This window comes from Ostrinia furnacalis, unplaced genomic scaffold (genome assembly GCF_004193835.3).
Source record: "Ostrinia furnacalis isolate ACB-3 unplaced genomic scaffold, ASM419383v2 OfSCF6139, whole genome shotgun sequence".
Classification (NCBI taxonomy): Eukaryota; Metazoa; Arthropoda; class Insecta; order Lepidoptera; family Crambidae; genus Ostrinia; species Ostrinia furnacalis.
The window spans coordinates 64,054-85,191 of record NW_021136378.1 but is presented as its reverse complement, the minus strand read 5'-3'; the positions used below and the strand labels follow the sequence as shown (position 1 = coordinate 85,191).

The following is a 21,138-nucleotide window of genomic DNA, read 5'->3' as shown; positions in this document are numbered from 1 at the left end:
ATCCAGATGACCTGAATCTCGATTTGTAAATAAACAAACAACCAGATCCAATAAAAGTTATGATTTGGTGTGTCGCATTGAGATTTAGGTTAGGAAATACAATATTGTATTCCAAATTCCTGTTTATACACGCAATCTGAAATTTTATAGATTTGTTCTTACTAATAAGCCTCTCTCTAAAACACTAAGCGTTTTACCTCAAGCCTTCGTTGAGTCCGCTTTATCTTTCCTCGAAGTTACGAGAAAATATCAAGCATGTAGGCGGAAAGCTCTAAACTTATCCGACCTTTAAAGCTTCGACGAATGAAAACAACACTTTTCTTGAGGCATTACATTTAACATATTTGAAAATAAACAAATAATTACTTACCGGTCGTCTTCCAACTCGTAGAACATATCTTTGGAGGAGTCGTGAATGTAGATTTTGACCAAAGGACTATCCATGTACTGCATAGTGAGTTGTTTGGGGAAACTGCGAACGAAGAGCGCTTTCACTGTATCTATGGACGTGATCTCGTTCGGTAGCAGCGCACGCTTTGTCTCGTTCCTGTATTGCAGGAACACCAGACCTGCAATAGAAATTCCTATATGAAATGTGACACTGTTCAAATATTTCGCATTAGATAGGATGGTGGATAATGCACTTTAAGATCATCCGTTTAATATAAACTACTGATGAGTAGGTAATTTACTTTTACCTCTGTTCTATGAAACTCAGTATTTTAAGCCAGTCGCAAGAAATGTTTAAGACCGGCAATGTTGTCTCGAATATCAACTTAATAATATTCATTGCTAATACTTTATATTTGTAACTATAATTTGTTCAAGTAAGTTCGCAAAATATAAAAATTCCTTGAGTTTAAACATATTATTTTGTTACTAGAATTTGTTCAAGCAAGTATTTGTTCGGAGGTAACTTCGCAAAATACAAAATTCCTAGAAATGAAACAATAGTGTTCCAAGTATTGAATTAATACCCTGTGATTGACGTTAAGCCCAGTGGTATTATTTTAGAGTTAGTTTTCAATTTTTAAAATGGTAACGGGTCATTTATTTAGGTAACTGAACACAAATTCTAACTGAAGTTGGACAAAATTAAAAGACCTAGGTGATATTAATCTGAATATCATTGGACAACTAACAACTTTCTTTATGCGTGCAACTGTTATGTCAACACTAAAGAACAAACTTACCTTGCAATACAATACAAGGTAAGATAAAAAAAAATCTGTCAGTGAGTAAATGTAGATGCAGTTCCTTGGCATCAAGCGAACAAACAGTTCTATGCAAAGACGGTAGCACCTCAAGGCATACACTATCACAGTGTAGTAGCAAAATGTGCTGTTTTCCAACAAAAATCTATAGTCTGACTATTGACAAATATTGGGACTCACTTCTAGCCAACATTTGCTTGCTCAAGAAAACATTTTAATGATCAAGACAACGACTAAGAATATACAAATACATATTTTCTCCATAAGGTAAGAATCATAAATGATGGACGTCATTTATGATCTGCTGGACAAAGGCCTCCCACCCAAAGATTTCCACAACTACCGGGCCTACGCTGCCGGCATCCGGGTATTTTCCGCTGTGATCATCCTCGAAGTCTAAATCTGTTTCAAGATTTTTATTCATACTAAGAAACTTTCAAATTCATATTCTTTTCCTCTTCAGGCAGAGCCGATTTAAATAAATGCGACGTAGGAGATGAAACGGCCAATTTCATACCGCACTACAGGAAATCGACTTGAAATCATATTCAGTCAGAATGCTTGGAGCGAAATAGCAAAACTTCACAGTACATACGTCACGTTCTTAAAGTCATACATTATTTCCTTTTATTTGGAACAGGACTGTTCCAAATGAAAATCCGGATTTCAACTATTAAATTCTGCAAATCGAAAACTAATTGCATTTCAAAAAATATTTTTTATTACAAATACCTGACTTGTTCGTGTTAGCAAAATATTTTTAAAGAACACTTTAAAAATCAAAGCTCCGGAAAAATTGAAACGAATATCGAATAATAGGTAACTTAAAAATATTCATTTTGTCGAAACACAATTTCTATGCCTTTTGATTTGTTAAAAGTTATCAGTGTAACTAGGAATTCAAAATTAAGTGCTGGCTGGAGGAATAAAAGTTTATTTTACGTAGTGTACCTACGCATATCCAAAATTCTCAAACTCGATATCTACAGGTAAATGTTTGTGTGAAGAGCACAGGCGTAACTAAAGGGAGGCTATTAGCATAGCTGGGCATTAACTCGTTAATCCGTTAATCGTTAATTAACGAAGTTAACATTTCTATTAACGAATTAACTTTTAAGTTAACTTTAAAAAATGTTAACGGACTCGTTAACTTCCGTTAAATTATCCTAAGTCCGTTAATCGTTAATCCAGTACCTACTATTTACCAAAAAGATACAGCAGGCACGCTGAAAAACGCTAGAAAAACGCGTTCTAACAAGTACGTTCGGGCTTCCAGAACTTTCAGAACCCAAAACAACAGTTTTTGTGACCAGATCACTAACGACACTTGTTAGTATGTGTGGGACAACTCTTGCAATTGAATTTCAGACCAGTTTTTCTCAACCGATTGAGATGAATTTTTTTATACTTGTATGTAAGTAAACGAAACGGTAGAAACTTATCGAGTTTGGGCAGGCCTGGCTCACTCCGCGCGGTACATCCGATAATTACCTACAGCGAAGCGCCCCGCCGGCGGGTATTATATCAGTCGAGTGTCACGCGCTCGCCCGTCAGGACGCTGGCGTGCGTTTTAGTATGATTATAATTCTATGATCGAAGTATTATTTAAAAATGGACATAAAGAGAAAGAAATATTGTGCGGCGTTCGGGTGTTTAAATTCGAAAAGAAATTACCGGATTTATCTTTTTTTTTCGCTTCACAAAGATGCTGAAAGGTATGTTGGCCATGTAGGTAATCAATAATAAAATTCTTAGGATAGTATAGGATTCTTTTTTTTCTGTAATAGTATGTTTAATTTATCTGTCTTATGTTAAAATAGGTATGAATGAAGACATTGTAATAGAACAAGTTTTTTAAATCCTAATTAGGTATATTTGAAATGTTATTTTTACTTACCTACATACGTACCTCATTTAAAATAAGTAGATTAATTATTTTTTCACTAAACAGCAACCCTAACAGCGGAAGAAGAGTTCAGAGGCACGCGATAGAAAGAGACAAAACTTGTAGGTGAATAAAATTGTAGGTACGTAGTGCTGTGCGAGCTGAATTCCACTGTATCGCGTCGCAGCAAGACTCGCATTTATTTAAATCGTCGTGCGGAGTAATCCTTCTGTACCTGTACTATTACTTATTCTGTGGTTTGGGGTTGCTGGATTTGTCTTTTCGAGCACTTTGGTGCTAAATTGTATTGTAATTGAACCAAGGCTCTGAGATTGAGATACTACTAAAAAGTGTAAAATAAAATTATAATAATAGGGATGATGACTGGGTAATTAAATCGAAATTCTATTTAGTCCGTCAGACAGATAATTATAAATTATTACTCATATTTTTTAATTTTTTCCATAATCCAATAATTACAGTATTATATTGAGTTGAAATGTCGCGTGACGTCACTTTTGAGTAAAAATTCTACTCAAGCGTGCCTTATCGCGCCATTTCAACTCGATGTAGCACTGTTATTATTTNAATATAATAAAAAACATCATTTATTTTTAAAAGTGCACATACAAAAAAGATCAATTAGTTTTTAGAGGATCAAATAATATTGTCCCTTATTTAATTATGAAAGAAAATAAAAAATATGAGTCTAATATTTTCTAATTATCTGTCTGACGGACAAATAATTGAAATGTTGTCATCTAGCCTATTAAAAAACTTTTTAAAAACAAGCTTTTATTCCGAAATGCAGTTGTACTAAAACGAAAAAAATCATTGTAGGTAGGTACTTATGCAAGGTTCAAATAATTTTGAAAGCTTGTAGCGCAAACATGCGCGAAATTATTTGAACCTTGCATACAATTATTTTTTTCGTTTTATTATCATGTGTTAACGGATTAACGATTAACGTTAACTTGCGTTAAATCTTGCGAAATGTAACGTTTTAACGTTTAACGAAGTTAATTTTTTTATTAACGGTTTAACGATTAACGAAGTTAACTATTTGATTAACGGTGCCCAGCTATGGCTATTAGTACCACTATCTGGACTACGGTTACGTCTTATAAGTTAATTGAAAAAAAAAATCGATATTTTCAAAGTCAAATTAATACTACGTTGCAACCTAGTAATGGCTTCATCGATCTTTTTACTGTTTCACACTGTTCAAAGTCTGTTGCATGTTTCATTTAACATCGATACGGTAAGAAAAATATGAAGGCCGAAGTTATATTATTCTATTTGGAAAATATGAACTCAGGAAAAGCTTTCATTAATTCCAGTGGGTCTAGACAAAGTGCAAATTATAATCGCAAACCAGTCGCAAAGTGGTCAAAAAGCCCCTTTTTTGTATGGAGTTTTGACGGATTCGATTTTCGATTCGATCAAAAAGTGCGTTTTGTCTAGGGGGGCAGGCTGTTTTTCAAATAAGAACATGTCACCTCTCTAAAGTGTTTTCCGATGCGGAATGCTTATTGTGTGATAAGGTACGCTAAAAATGGGCCAAAAAGAAATTCTTTCAATGTCACTGTATTATTAAAAACAATACTGAAAAATACATCCGTAATGCCATAATATTATGTCGAGTGATTTAGGTAGTATCTCGATAATATACCTAATTAGATGACAAACAACAAACTTGTAATCGTCGGTCATCCTTTGCATAGACGATAATAATATTCAGGGACTGAAACTGTCACTACCGTTATTACATAATGTACAAATATTATTTTATTACTTTTTTATCACCTGGCATCTGTTTAATAAACTTTTAAAAACAGTGTTCATGAGCGTTATTAACTATTTTAATATAGCGCAAACTTTTTGCGACTAACGAATACGAGTATGAGCCAGCAGTTCAAATGTGGCTGGATGTGCAATGTGATATTTGAATGTGAGTCAACTCGCTAAACAAAATGTTAAGTATGGTGAGACTGTTTTAAATTCAAATACATGTAACTTTGAAATGAATTTTCTGGAATGTCGCATGCAGCTACATGAAACACGTATTACTGACTAAATCGACTACTCCATTTTAAACGTTGTAGTAGTAGTTGTAGTCTTAATATATTGGATACAGTGGAAATTCGTCAATTTTATCGATGAAAATACTTCAAATTTGGGGTTTGACCCATTTCTCACAAAATTACAAGGATTTAAGTTTTTAATTTTTAGTATTCACCTCTTCCTTCAAAAATAAGTTCCTTATATGGCCGTACCGCCCGGCATATGTGGATAGACATGCCGGGCGGCACGGCCGGCGGCCAACCCGGCGGTCGTGCATCTTTTACTGGCAAGGCAGACTGAAAGCCTTCGCCAAACCCGGCGGCATGTGTGGATGCGCCATAACACTAATAAGCAAATATTTTATATCATGCGATATCTAATAAGATTATCTATTGGGAGAAGTAGAAAAGAGACGCAAGTCTCATACATTTCAAGAGAGTAAGAATGTATTAGTAGAAATAAACATGACTTTTCTCACTTCTTTTTCAGTCATTATCAATTACAAGAAAAACCAGGTCATTTGAGCTATTCTAGTGCATTAATGCATGAAACGAAGAACAAACAGAAAAAAAATCGTAATTCAGAAATAAAGGATAGAATCAGTAGAAATAGTAGTAATTCTTAACATAATAAAATAAGATTTTTCAAATGCAGAGAAAGATTTTTGTCTATTTTACTCAGTTACTCCGATGATTGTTTTGTTGTTTCTGTTTTGAACAAGTTATGAACGTTTTTCGCTATGCTACGCAATTGTGCGTAGTCGGCTAAAGGAAAAATGACGAAAATTGGAAGGTTAAGCGTACTTTCTACGCTCTGATGTCTACGAATATATTTCTTGAGATATTGATGATATTAACAATACATATTTCTTTTTAATTGTTTTTATGAAGAATTGTGTATATTTACATAAACTACATTTTGCAAATAACTGCTGTCGTCATGTCTCATGTCCTACTTGACCTGTATGTATAAAAGACACGCATACATATTACAAATTATTGCTTTTCTTGGATCGTAACTTTTTTGCCGTCTCGAGCCTACTGGAGATACGTTTTTAAATAGTTCCTTAGTCAGCCTATATATAATAATTTATACATAATTATTAACTGCAAATATCTTCTACCCTTGACATACAATTCATTAATCTAATGAGGGTCAGTGATTGGATGTAAATTGACATTATTGATCAATGATTTAAATGAGGGTATTTTGATAAAAGCTATTTTGTCATCAGTTGTCAAACTACAAAAAGAAGCAGAGTAAAAGAAAATTCAAGAAGAACTTTAAAAAGTATTCTGCCGTGAAAACACTGAATTGTACCTATGTGGCTTATAATTGGTATTATATGCCGAACATAGTACTCACATTTAAGATATTGATTTACGGCAGGAAAATAAATTGAATCCGTGTTATTAAATATCGGTTTGCTTATAGAAGAAGCTCGAAATAAGGACTATCGGCAATACTGACTCTCTCATTCCCGAAAATGCTCCCGCGAATGTACAATATGAGGATATTATGAACATGCTTCTGGCTTCGTCTGATCCGTTCATCAATAGAAGTAAAATCAGTGAAAAATATTTAGTTTGAAACCAAGAAGTTTTGGACCTGATAAAAGAGTGGAAAAAAATTATTTCCGCACTCCCATACAAAGCCGACTATTGTGTGCCGCGTGGTGAAATAGCGGAGATACATTTTATCTACGGACTTTGAAACGGCAACGTAGAGCCGCAGTACGGGAGTACGTCAGAAGACATCCATTCATCAACGTGCACAGTAAAATCGCTGAGCAAGGGATAAATCTTCATCCATATCATTTTCGAAAAGTACAAAATGTTTTAGATCCGGATTACCGGCAGGAGAATCATGTGGACTGATGAAGCTTTAAAGGAATTACGAATTTTCACAATTTACATGATGTGGGCTGAGGAAAATCCACTTGCCAAACGTCCTGCAAGTTCGAAGTTTTCAACACGTGTTTTCCATAAACGTTCTGGCTGCATTGATCGACGATCAATTATTTGTACCGTACTTGTAAGATTTTTGGAGTTTTTGAGAAATGAGTTCTCCGAAGCCTTAATTGAGCTACCACTCATCTATCGGCGTAGGATGTGACTTCAAATGGATGTTGCTTCGGCTCATTTTACTAGAGATGTGCGTCAACACTTAAATGGAACATTTCCAGAACAGTGGGTGGGTGGGTCTTGGAGGTCCTGTCAGTTGGCCTCCACGTTCGTCTGATATGACCCCATTAGATTTTTTTCTTCGGGGTCATATGAGCAACACGTTTACTTCGAACCGGTCAACTCATGAGAGGAGTTATTATTATTATTGCATCAATCGAATCTTAATTATACTTGAATTTTATTGAACTTGACACTAGCTATACCTATGTGCAAACCGCACGTAGCCATATTGAACAAAAAAAGTAAGTAGGGTCAGATGTTCAACAATGAAACAATGGTACACAATAAAACACTGCAATATTTCTTAAATGCTGCGTTGCCATATCGTGCACTATATCGCGTAAGGATACTTTCGACAAATACCCCGCCGCACCTCAGTTCGTGTCGGCGCCACGTGTGAGAAGACGTGTCTGTGGAGCATTATTTATTTTTTTCACCAAAATGTAAATATTTTTGTCGTTATTAAAAGATTTTTGATAAAAATATGGTTGATAAATTTATATTTTTCATGATTACCTAGCATTACCCATATATCATAGACTAAGTGGAACTAAATTATATGTTAAACGTATTACAAATTAGTGATTTTTTTTGGGGGTTATTAAAATAAACCCTATGTAGTCAACAATGAAACAGTTGCATGATGGACACAATGAAACATTGTTTCATTGTATAATACCATATACCAAACAAAATCTACTGTCCGTGCAAATAATCATTTTTAACTATTTTTAAGGCTATAAATTACTAGGTTATCCTAAAATTTGATGTTTATTTTTCATTTAAGATGGCGCGAACTAAATCTCTAAAGAGGAAGAAAAGTGATCATTAAGGAGATAATATAAAAAAAATATAATAGTAAATAGTAAGGAGTTATCTTTACTAGTTATAGGTAATCTGATGAGTCTGATTAAATTTCAATTATTAATAAAACCTTTTGATTGGACTCGGGCATTTTTTATTATTCACTTACTTCATAAATTCAATAAATATGAATCAATCACTCAATTTAATGTCCCATTGTTGAAATTGTAGTGTTTCATTGTGCACATCAGAACGGACACAATGAAACATTTCCAATAGGGTCATTCCATCGTTTCGGGTGTTACGTTCGTACACACATATTCAACAATTTCATGTATTTTGAAATAGTATTTTAATAATGTTAGTACCTTAATCTGTCCGTTTTTAGTTGTTTTATTTAAATAATAAAGTTTGTACAGCGTAGAATGTAGGATAACGAAAATATAAGTCGAAAAGTGTGCGTTTCGGGCGTTACGAGATTTTGCCTCTATGTTCTGACTGTTGCTGCATTTACTCGAAATTTAGCGAATTTTCTTAAGGAATCATACCTAAAACTTACAGGACTTCTAAAGTATGAAATTTACAAACCATGTAACATACAATCACTGTTAAATAAAACGTTTTACTATTTTTTTATAATTGTTTTCTTTGTTTCGGGTGTTACAATGGTTCTGTTTCGGGTGTTACGAGTACGAAAATTCAACGCGTTTTATCGATAAAATCGGTGTTTTATTAGTCTCTAGGTACTACAAAATAAGGAGTACAACAAATAAACACAAATAGAGCGAATTCTGGTTTGAAATTACGAAGCAGCTTTTTTTTAAAAATATACAAAGTTCAAGTTAAATTTTTCCTCATTTTATTGTTTTGCTAATTGATTACAAATTTATTAAAAAAAACATAAATGACATCCGATACCTACCCAACTAAGTTAACTATGTAGCTTCAAAAAATTAGACTTGTATCTGTAAAAACAAAAGGTGTACGAGATATTGAATTGTTAGTGTTTCATTGTTGACACACAATTAATTATTATGTTTCATTGTTGAATTTGAGGTGTTTCATTGTGTACACAACAGTGGACACAATGAAACATTTCCAATTTATGTGAATTTATTTTTTTGCTGATTGATTAAACATCAATTAAAAAAAACATTAATGCCATCCTATACCCAATAAAATTGCCTACATACCTGTCAAAAATTAGACTTCTATCTATGAAAATAAGAGTTTTATGAGACTTTGAAATTTTAGTGTTTCATTGTTGAACACATGACCCTACAGGCACACCAGTTCCATGTTATGAAAAAAGGTAAAAATGTTCAAAAGCAGTGCCAAAAAGGAGAGACTGGCTCTATAGTGAATAGTGATATATTTTCAAATGAATTCGTTTACAGTGTAGGTACGTGAAAAAATCGCGATGTTTGCTTTCCCTTTGTCCTGCGCACGCCGTACCGGTGAATAAAAAAAATCTCCGGCCTCTTTGACACCAACTCCAACTAGGTATGACCGCGGCTCTAGAAACGGCTTCAATTTTTTTGACGTCCGTATTCGTTCATTTGAGCCAAATGACATTCACTATTGGACAATGGTCAGGATTTTCACAACGACCCCTCCTGCGCTGCCCGCATCCAGGAACATACTTCCCGTGCTTTTCACCGGATTTTCGGACATTATTTTATAATTCAATTCGCATACAAAATTAGGAAATTAGATACGGGACTTCGTGTAGAAAAGAATAATATCTCCAGATTAATTTTAATCCATTGTATCCCTTCTTTACATACAAGATATCTTATGTAGATGACAGATTTGTATAATCCGCCATTTTACATTACAGCTAGCCTTTACATTATAGCTGGTAACGTATTACAATGACAATCTGGCTAATCGTTGATTCGCCGTATTACAAAACAGCGCTGTTTTTGAAAATGGCTAGATGTAGTATAAAACGGTGAATTAACAAGCCAACTGCGACAAATAAAAAAGCTTAATAAAATAAAAAAAGGTAAAATACAAGAGATGGGCCTTTGTCAAAGCATATTTTCTTGTGATTTTACTGATTTTAATTTATTCATATTATGCCATATTTTGTGTATACATTGTACCTAGTGTCAGGCGTAGAAAAAGGACTGAGCTGTAAGCTAAATACTTAGTCTCAAGCTTTTGGTGCAAGTAATTCGCAAATATGGGACCTTCCACCCTTCCAAGAATCGGAAAGTGAATATTTCCTGTAGCGTACCCGGTTTTAAGTCAATAAACAAACCCTAGAATCCTGGAATCCAATACCTTAGGGAATATTTGCACTCGTTGCTAGTTGGTAAGGGCCTTTGTCGGTATGAATTGCTCGGAAGCACAGGTGGATTTGAAAATTATATAGGTGGATTGTTAGCTCCACATAGCAGATTTCCGTCTCCATGGAATCTTCTATCAATATTTTGTGCACATATTTTATTGATGCATGCAACATCTAAGCATATTATAGCAAAAAACCCATAGGAAATGAGTTTTTTCTAAAAAAAAGCGCAAAAAACCGATTTTTGTGACCGTTGACCTTGAAATTTAATAGTTGCTTACACCCTACCATATGTAGGTTTTGAGACAACTTTAAGGGTGTCAATATACACGTATTTATACCTTGATTTTTTAGAATCCAGCAGAGATGTAAACAAACACTTTTACACAATTACACCATAATCACTTAGGTGTTCATAATATCATACACATTATTTAATTTTAACAAGCCCATGAAACCAACTTTATTTTCACGTTTAAACAAGTTTGATATCAATCTTTGAAACAAATATTTTAGCAAAATACGTGGAAGATGAAAATTTGTGAGACTTGTCAAATTGACTTGACGTTTAAAATCATGTGTTATCTCCATATTGTCTATGACTTGTCTCTGCCACATCAGTGCTGTAACCTGTGAGTCATAGACAATAATCTGTAAATTTAATCGTTATTATTTTAAGTATTCACTTATTCTGATTACTGATTAATTTTAAATAAAAAGGACAATGACCAAAAATGTATGGAGTGTGGTCCAAATGTCCACCACTAACGAGACCTATGTAGTAAAATAGTCTACTAAATACTGATTCATTATAACCAAACCGCAATCAAAAATATGCTGTCAGTAAAAAGTTATGACTGAATGAAAAGTCATGTTTTTACCTTTTTATCCAAAAAATGTTCTTGATATCATTCTATCCATCGCACATTTTGGATTAATCTATGCATGTTATGTCATGCCGCTTAGTGTGCCGTGTTAGATTATCGCTAAAAGAAAAAAAAAACTCAGAAGAAGGACAACAATATTGGAATTATGGTCGGGTGGTCGCTGCTCAGACCCTATTGCTTGTAGGGTGATGTTATATAACCTAAAACCATCCTTGATAAATGGGCTATCCATAAAAAAAATATTTTTTCAAATCGGACCAGTACTTCCTGAGATTAGCGCGTAAACTACTACAATTTTTCATACGGTCATAACTTTTTACTGACAGCTTATTTTTTTTTCGTCCCATACTGAAAGTTAATCTCTATTTAATGGACTATAAGCCAATATAGGTCTCATTAGTGGTGGACATTTGGACCACTTTTGGTCATTGTCCTTTAGGATACTTTGTTTAGTTTTCCAGCGATAACTTCGACAATATTGGAGATAACGTAAAATTATTTTTCGACTTTTAGTGTATACTTTTAATTTTTAATTTTTAGACAGTACAGTTTAATTTTTAGTCGGTTTTATTTAAACGAAATTATTTAACTTTTTTATGCAATTATGCTTACGTATTGTTCCATTGCTTATTTTCCTACATAATTAAATAAAATAAAAGAATTTTGCAACTATTTGAAGTTTAATAACTTTACGGATATCATTGATTGTTTTACTGTCCAGTGTGTTTTTTGATTACATCTGTGCATACAGTTTGTTTCCTGTTCTCGAAACTTTCATAATCAGTTCACATTCAATGTTGCGACTTTGTTGCATATTTTTAGTATTTTGACGATCACCCGGCGATGATACGCAAGTACTACAATAATTTCACTTCGCGATTAACGAGAGGTTTTGTCGCATCACTAGTTCACAGACTAAAAATATTTTTATGTCAGTTGGCCATTTTTGATGACATTTCTGCTGATTTCTAAAAAATTAGACTGTACAGACTTACTGTACAGCTGGGTATCTCGAATTCCGAGGTGAACTTACTATAATGACTGGACTATTACGGTTTTGACTTTGAAGGATCCTACTATTTCAAATGAGTCACGCCCGTATTTACAAACATTACTATGAGGTCTCACAGTGCGTGTGGACGCACTAGAATTAGGATTTTTATGTGAACTGCTTAATTTCAAGAGTGATCCACAATACAAATATGAAAAATGGCACTGATGATAGACGAAACAGTGTTACTAGTGGGTATCTTCTAAAATTAAAACACAAATTCTCTTCTTTGGTTCATTATGTCCTGTAGCTGGTAGGGTCGGTAAAAGTTATACTGGGTTGTGGAAAAAAGCTAAAATAAATTATTTAGGATGTTTTCCCTGTGCGACTATAAATGTTTAAAGCTGTGTGTGTTCCAAATAAAAAAAAACTTACCCAAAGGTCTTTCGAGGGTCTTGCTCGGTGTGCGTACTACAGGAAGAGAGGATCGTTGCTTCCCGCCGCGTCGGAATCCTGTCGACGCGGTCTCCACCTCGGACATGATCCCGGGGTCATCGTCGAAGAGCAACGCATTGGGCGGCGGGTAGCTTCGGGGTAGGGGGGGCTGAAAACAAATGGTCAATTTAGACCACGAAACAAGGAAGAAGTATCGGTTGCGGCCATCTTTGCACCGATTTTGGCCACTCTATGGAAAACATTATGAGATTACTAAATTAGTTTTACAATTTAACTTATTATTATTTTATTCAATATTTACCAGTCATGAATACATTTTTTTTAATTTACTCTAAAAACTGATTTACGCTATGTGTTTAAAGAGGAGTCAGGAAACACAGGTTTTCACCTTTTATGAGAGCTGAACATATCTTGAAATTTATAAGTGTTTATTTAACAAAAATAGTTTTTACATCCACATATACAATGTATTATTATTTAGTTAGAACATAACAAAACCACTAATGTAATTAAAGTAATTTTTAAGTCTTCCTCTGCCATATAATTACCAATAAAGTATAAGTGGACACAAACTGTGCCTTTACTCTGCTAACTCAGGTATTGAATTGTTGATACGAAAGTCTCAAGAGAGGAAAGGAACCATCTATCCATTGATGAAATGTATCATTTCTAGACTAGCAATGTAATCGGAAAATGTTTTTGTTCATTATATTCCTTTCCCTTCTGTAAGTATAATTTCAAATCACTCATCTCCCCAAATATTGAGGCATTAAGATTGAGAATAATCAATTGTTATTCTACCCAAATAAAAACGTGGCCATGTCTCACTAACTGAACTTGTTTTGTCCCAAATAATAACATCTAGGTTAGATCAATTAAATGGAATTAAACGAATGATTCGCTGTTGAATACTAATAATGTTGAATATAAATACATTCAAATGGGTGAAATTTTCAACAATTCGCTAAAATAGTGAAGTAGCAATTTGTACTTGCAGCCAACACCATTGCAGTTCATTGCATAGACAAATATTAGGTAACAAAGTACCTAGTAGACAACATACAAACATAAAAAAACGAATTTGCTTGTGTTATAAAATGGTTAATTTAAGTTAAAATTTATAATATTTCTAATATGTGAATGGTGGAAAAGAATATTATGTTTATAACTCAATGGTGAATATTTAGACCTGCCTGTTAATCGTTCTATCTTAAACGTTTACATTCTTACATCCAATCCAGTTGCGCTATGATTCAAATATAGCTATGCAAAATTAGAATTGGTACCAACCAACTGAATGAACTCAGTGCGGTCTAAATAATGCCAATATTGAACGCAATGAACTAGTTTTGTATATTTTAGTCATATGTTCCTATCGTTATATGTTTTTGAAAGCATGGTAATTATAATTTTATTGATTAATGAATTCATGTCTTAGGTGGAAACATAGCACTCACGACTATTCCAGGAACACAAGACATTAAACAAAATCCGTCACAGCCTCCATAAACCAAAGGCAGACAAAATCACAAACAAGCTAAAATACTTAACTCTTAAGGTTTAATAGCAGTAGGAATTAATAATCTACCTACAAGGTTAAGCTCTTAAAAGGGTTGGCAGCTTAATATAAATTCAATGATCCTATTATACCTATCCTGCGATTTCCACTTCATATTTTTACAATGAGTTTTAAAGGGCGTCTATTTTCATCAAATAACTATTTCTGGAAATTTTATTCTACGCACATTAATTATATTTATTATAACTTAAAATCCTTCAGATGAATCTCAACAACGTTTACCAAACACAAGAAAATCACTAATTAGCGTGGGCATGAGCGGCGATAAAGTAGAGAACGATCTGTTCTTTTTTAGCGGCATATTACATCTAGGTTAATTTCCATTAGGTATCTTAGCAGCATTGTATTCGGTCAATAATGTTAGTACCTTTAAAATACATCAAAATCATTCACCCAAAACCAAGATAGCTTGCCGATTTTTTATTCCGTAGAAAGTTAACATAATGCGTTTCTATAATTTAACGTGTCGCTAAGAGAAAAAGCACAGATAAATATGTCGTCTAGGCAGGTGAAGAAATGACGACCATAAAGATTTCTGAAATTAAGGATGTGTGAAGTATTCGTAATTAAAGCTATAAAAACTGTGAATATTTAACAAAGGGGAATGATAGTATATACCTAATAAAAAAAACGAAATTTTAGCTTTTTAGTTCACTTATATGCCAACTTTAATGATTTCGGCAAATACTTTCCTAAGTCTTTCTGAAGTTACTTACTGTTAACTCTTTTTTAGTACTATACGAAAACATTAAAATTCCTTCCTTCTTTTTTTAATTAGTCATCGGCCAATCCCTTTTTCAACAAAAGGAACATACCTTTTACTCTTCATTAACGAGTATTTTTGTGAGAGACTACCGAAACGTAAGTTTTTTAGTTTTACGGAGAAGCTACACAGGAATTACTGTGTTGGGAAAGCCAAGTTGGAAGTATTAAAAAATCAATGAAATTAAGAAAAACTACCGCATTTGTAAAAAAAACTTCTGTATAATGTCATGTTGTATTAACGAAAAAACTATGAAAAAGTACTAGTTACCTACTTGGAATCTTCGGCGAAATTAACGCATTTGTTCTTTCTACGCAATCAAAAATCAGCCTAAAACGGTCGGTTCTCATACCTTTCGTGCGAACTGATTTGATATTATATTATTTTTTGTATCGCGGAACTTGGTAACGATGGCATACTCAGGCGAATTCATATTTGCTGGTTGAGGTCCCCGATGCTGAAGGATAACATAATAAATAATAAATAAATGGTGAGTGATAAGAGAGGTAAAAGAAGATAAGTAAATTGACACGATACTATGCATATATCAAGATAGTGATTTTAAATAAAATTATGAAACAATCAATTCATTGACAAGCTGACTGATTCAAACAAAAAAGAGTAGGGAATCGATCTTTACAATAAATATCATAGTTTAATATTAATTCTTTAAATAACCATCGCAAAAGCCACTGTCGCGTATTTGATATTGCAAGCATTAAAAAAACACATCATATCATAAAATATACAAAGAGATGGTTTTAGTAACCAAATCACTTAAAATTGTAGAGACTATTTTAACTAATTTTAGTCCGAGGTATCAAGTTCGGTTCATTAGCAATGTACATGAAAATGCTAATTAATGTATTTGCAAGGCAATATAGGTATTTACTCTTAAAAATGACAACCCGCATAATGAAGATTGTGGTAAAATAAAAATCAACCCGCCCTGAGTATCAGTAGAAAACTCAATAATAAAAAAATGAAAATATGTAGACAGGGCGCGTTGTTAATAAACAAATTTTAATATAATCATGTCTGAGTACTTTGGTTCTCAGAATGAAGTTACTTACCTATTATTCGTAAGAAGATTCAGATCAATAAACCTGTTTTAACGGAATTCGGTCCATAATAATTTTAATAAAATAAATAATAAATTAAACAAAGTCGTTTATACATATTTTAGTATTTGGTTTCAGCAAATCAGCAAATAATACCGCTTAGAAATGTTTGAAACAAATAAACAAAATTAGATCATTAAAACCACAGCCGACGAGACCCATAGATACTAACCTCAAGGTCATGGGGTATCTGGCCAGGATGGTTCTGAATGTAATAGTGATTTCCGGCGAGGGTGTGGCGCCGTGGATCGTCGCGTCGGGAAGTTCTGCCCCTGGAAGAGCTTCGGTTCTGCTCCCCATCCGACAACCCACCTGTGGAAAAACAATATAGATTAATACAAGATAAACCAAACTTAGCTGTGACTTTATAAATTAGCTAAAGTTGTTTGTATACTTTTTCTGTTTTAACAACACTTTGTCATTGACACTCTGCTCCTATTAACACATACAAACAACCCTTAATGCATTCTTCTTGCTCTACCTACGAAAGAACTAAAATTTCCAACAATAGTTCGAAATGTAGGGCCTCGAAGGTAGCAAATTATACCCTCATGATGTGTAGAAAGCATCAGATACTGCAATTAACTTAACAAAATAGGTGAAAAACGGATTAAACAAAAAAATATTATCTGTGAATATCCAAAGCGAAGTTCATGCTAGTATAATTTAGGCCTATCTTCTTTTTTTTCTTTTTTTTCTTCTGGTGTAGGTATGTTAACAACCATCAAGCGAGTTAAATGTCCGTTGAGGCAAAATGTGTACCAACATACGTCAGTGGATTTTAACATTCAATAAATCGATTTTAATTACAGTTAATGTTCGATATACTTCGAATAATAATAATTTTGTAATGTGTAATTTACAAGTGCAAACAGGTACACTCCCGTATCTACTTTATAGGTAGTTCATTTATTTTTCACAGTGAAAAACTTTATAGTTTTTAAGGATGTCATCTGAAAATAACGACTTATAGGTAATATTATGCTTAATTATAAAAAAAAATGTTTAAAAGTAGAAAAGTAATGGAGTGTCAACTCCGAGTCCCGTTCTCAATACCATTTGACATTGCAGCATTGGTGGGACCAACTGAAAAAAAGCCATACCCATTGTCAATAAAAGCTCATAAACGCACTTTAACTCTGTTGGGAGCGAATACCGGAAAAAAAATATTTATCTGATCGAGAGTAGGTACCAGGCTCAGAGAGCATACAGACCCTACTCATTAATATTATACACAGAGCTCCCAGAAAGCTGGTTTTAATAAACCTGGGTGCGGCAGTACGTTTAGTGTACATTTTCCTGAAAATGATTTTTTGACCAATGTTCCAAAAAATTATCAATTTTTACATTATTTTGGGTTTACATAACATTTAGGCAGCTCATATGAAATTGAGAACAGTGTTGCTAATATATATTGACTACTTTGGGTGCCTCAAACAATATGCTTACTTTGACTGGTTACATTTATATGAAATTTTGATATCAGATCATTTTTGCTATCTTAGACGCTTCGATCTATTAAGCGCAAAACCTGAAATTAGTTTATTAGTTGATTAGGAATCGAGAGTAGTATCGATTCCACTAATAAAAAATTAGGGTCAAAAAAAATATTTTAATTACGCCGTGTTTAATCGTTACCTAATTCTATTATCAGAGGTGAATAACCTATCTACGTTAACTACTAACCTACTCATAGGCGTGCATGCCTTGCAATCAGCGTGTGAAAGGTCAATACGTTTCCAGAAATGCGTAAAAAAGAGATAACAAGTGCGCGGGGCGAAAACAAAAAGAGTGAATATCTTCGTAAATAATCCGCGAAAATTAATTTTAATAATTTACATAATTATTTTATAAAAAAAATAATTTAGGTGTCTGAGGTTTTGCGCTTTTTCATTAACACGTTGTATACAATGATTATGATATGTAAACAATCTGGTTTAAAAAACCTACCTTTCGGCTGTCACGGGTACATGGCAAATTCTTGGAAACTTATCAAACTATGTGTGGGACTTTGCGGAAAATGATTAACGTTTACATTTATTGGCACTTCGGGCCATCTCTCGGGCACGTCGGGCTCTAAATATGTAAAGCAGCCTCTACCACAGCCCTTAAAGCAGAACCAAATGTATGATGAACAAAAATAAAAATACTACGTGAATGAACTCAAACGTAAATCAAAACAAGTTCAAAAATAATTAAAAAGTTATATAACAGATTGTATTACGCTGAAAATATAACGGAAATTGAACAGCAAACTCTCATATAATTGAAATATCCATCGACACATGGTTAAAAAAAAATTTAAGTAAATTTATGAAAAAAGCACGAAACGCGCGAGCGGCCTTTCCGGCGCCTTGAGATGGTAAACACTGGCGTTGATGTGAGTTACTATGAAGCGCTCAAAATAAAACGTACTATACGTTATAATATTAATAGAATTATACTGATGTCTCAACAGACATTTGGGTCAGTGTGTATGTTAGAAAAAGACAAAAAACGATGCCAATCACACCACCAAATAGTCACAAGTAAGTCACACTTTGTTGGCTAATATAAACTCTAAATCCAAGTCATAAGATTGATTGTAAATAGTTTTTTGTAACATACGTAACACGAGGTTTCACGTTCAACAGGTGATCGCATGAACTATTCAGCCCAAAATTGTATCATACAGATTTTTTTACGCTCGGAGTATGTTTGACTAACACAAAATGTAAATTTGAGAAGTTTAGGAATATTATGAAGTAAAAACAAAAATAAAGATAAACTAAATAATGTCTGCACTGCGCACTATAAAATTGGATGCGCAAAACATTGTCTTGGCTTTTTTTCTGACTGAAAGCTAGAACATGTGGCTGTCAGACCAATAACCACCAACGTTAACAATAGCTACTGTACTATCTGCAACTATCCATTTCTGTTTTTGCTCTCGCTCTCATTATATGGTGATTCTTTGAGATAGAACGCGACGAAATGACCAGCAATGGGTTGACCGGCAATTAACACTGTTGCCGATAGTACGTATTTAAATACAATAAAAAAAACAAGTACTGTATCGATAGCGGTCCAGCAAAATAAATAAACATTCCAAAACGTATAGCGGCGTAAATGCAGCGCCCCAAGCCGCAGCCGCACGTCATCTATTAAAACGTTTGGCTGTCACGGCTGACAGCGTTGACTGACGACTTTGCCGCGAATTTGCAGGAGAGGACAAGCTCGTTCTCACAACTATTGATAGTTAAATCTCTCATAAATACCTATTACGAGTCTACATGAATAAAATACAGACATTGGTGTACGTGCCTGTGAATTTGGTGTGAACTGTGTACCTGAAGTGAAAATTTCAGGTTTGCTGTTTGGTTAAGGATAACTCATCGGTTGGAAACCGCGGTGAGATTTTCCGTATCTTATGATAATTTACTAATTTTGTGTTGAAAATGAAGTATTTCATTCTAAATCCTTCTGGGGACTTTGGTATTTTTGAAGCGGCTATTGAGGATGCTCTTAATAAAACTTGTAACAGCAACAAAAAGGTCCTAGTTTGTGGAGATTTTAACGTCAATTTACTAGATAGCTCATCATCATATTCTGTAAGACTACTTTCCCTCTTTAAGTCATTTAATTTGTTTAGTCAATTTAACGAACCAACTAGAAATACGGAAACCACATCTACTTGTCTAGATAATATTTTCTCTAGCTGTGTCCCTGACAAAAAAGCTGTCATACACAATCTTACGTCAGATCACTGTGGTATTAAAGTAGAATTTATTTTTAATAATTCTAATAATACAAGTAACAAAAATGCCGTATGTAGACCTGTAACCATTAGTCGTCTAGAACGTTTTAAGAATAATCTTGGAAATAAATTGCATTTAGTCCCGTACGTGCAGGGAGACCCAGATGCTCTTTACAATAACCTTTTCGAATGTATTAAAACCGAACATGACAAAGTTTTTACTGTAAAGCCATTAAAACCAAATACCAAATCTAAGTTTAGTGACTGGGCTACTAAGGGAATATACAAAAGTCGAAATACGTTATATGAACTTTATGGCATGAAAAAGTATAATAATAGTATATCTTTTCTTGAGCATGTAAAAAAGTATTCAAAAATTTTTAAGAAAGTTTGCTTCATGGCTAAGTCTTTTTATATTCGGGACAAGATAGGGAACGCCAGTAATAAAATAAAAGAAACTTGGAATGTTATCAACCGAGAGACTGGTAAACTAAAACCAAGAGATAATGACTTTTCTCTCAAAGTTCACGATAATTTGATATCTGCAGATAAAGATGTAGCAGAAGCTTTTAACAAATTTTTTGTTAATATAGCTTCAGCAACAACTGCCAACTTAAAGTCATCTCCCTCCGAGGCTGAAGAAATATTGAAAACCCACGTGACACCCTGTGACTCGCACTTCTCTTTTAAACATATTACTCCATTAGATATCACTAAAACTTTTAATCTTTTAAATGTAAAGAGTACAACTGATATCTGGGGCATCTCTGTCAAGATAGTCAAACACATTATTGATATAATTTCCCCACAGTTAGCGATAATATTCAATAATTGCATAGAGAAGGGAATCTTCCCCGACCTCATGAAACATAGTAGACTAATGCCATTATTTAAGTCTGGTAGCAAAACCGACCCTGGCAATTATAGACCCATTTCTATCTTGCCCGCTCTGAGCAAGATTTTTGAAAAAATCATACAGGAGCAACTTATGATTCACTTTGGCTCTAATAAACTATTTCATAGTGAACAATATGGTTTTACCAAGGGTCGTTCCACCACCGATGCCGGGGTTGCACTACTTAAACATATCTTCGAGGCTTGGGAGAATTCTCAAAATGCACTAGGGGTCTTCTGTGATCTCTCAAAAGCTTTTGAC

The 21,138-nt window shown here is 33.8% G+C and overlaps 1 protein-coding gene across 1 annotated transcript in view; it reads right to left on the bottom strand.

Moving 5' to 3' along the window:
- Window positions 1–370: 370 nt before the first annotated feature.
- LOC114362056 (coiled-coil domain-containing protein CG32809-like) overlaps window positions 371–21,138 on the bottom strand; it is a gene marked incomplete at its 3' end in the record, with an annotated part of 47,301 nt that continues 26,533 nt past the window's right edge. Inside the window, exons 3-6 of the mRNA XM_028317310.1 lie at window positions 16,419–16,558; window positions 15,478–15,582; window positions 12,763–12,931; window positions 371–569 (exon numbers count right to left, since the gene is read on the bottom strand). Coding sequence (XP_028173111.1) covers window positions 371–569; window positions 12,763–12,931; window positions 15,478–15,582; window positions 16,419–16,558 — 613 coding nt within the window. The remainder of the gene's footprint in view (window positions 570–12,762; window positions 12,932–15,477; window positions 15,583–16,418; window positions 16,559–21,138) is intronic.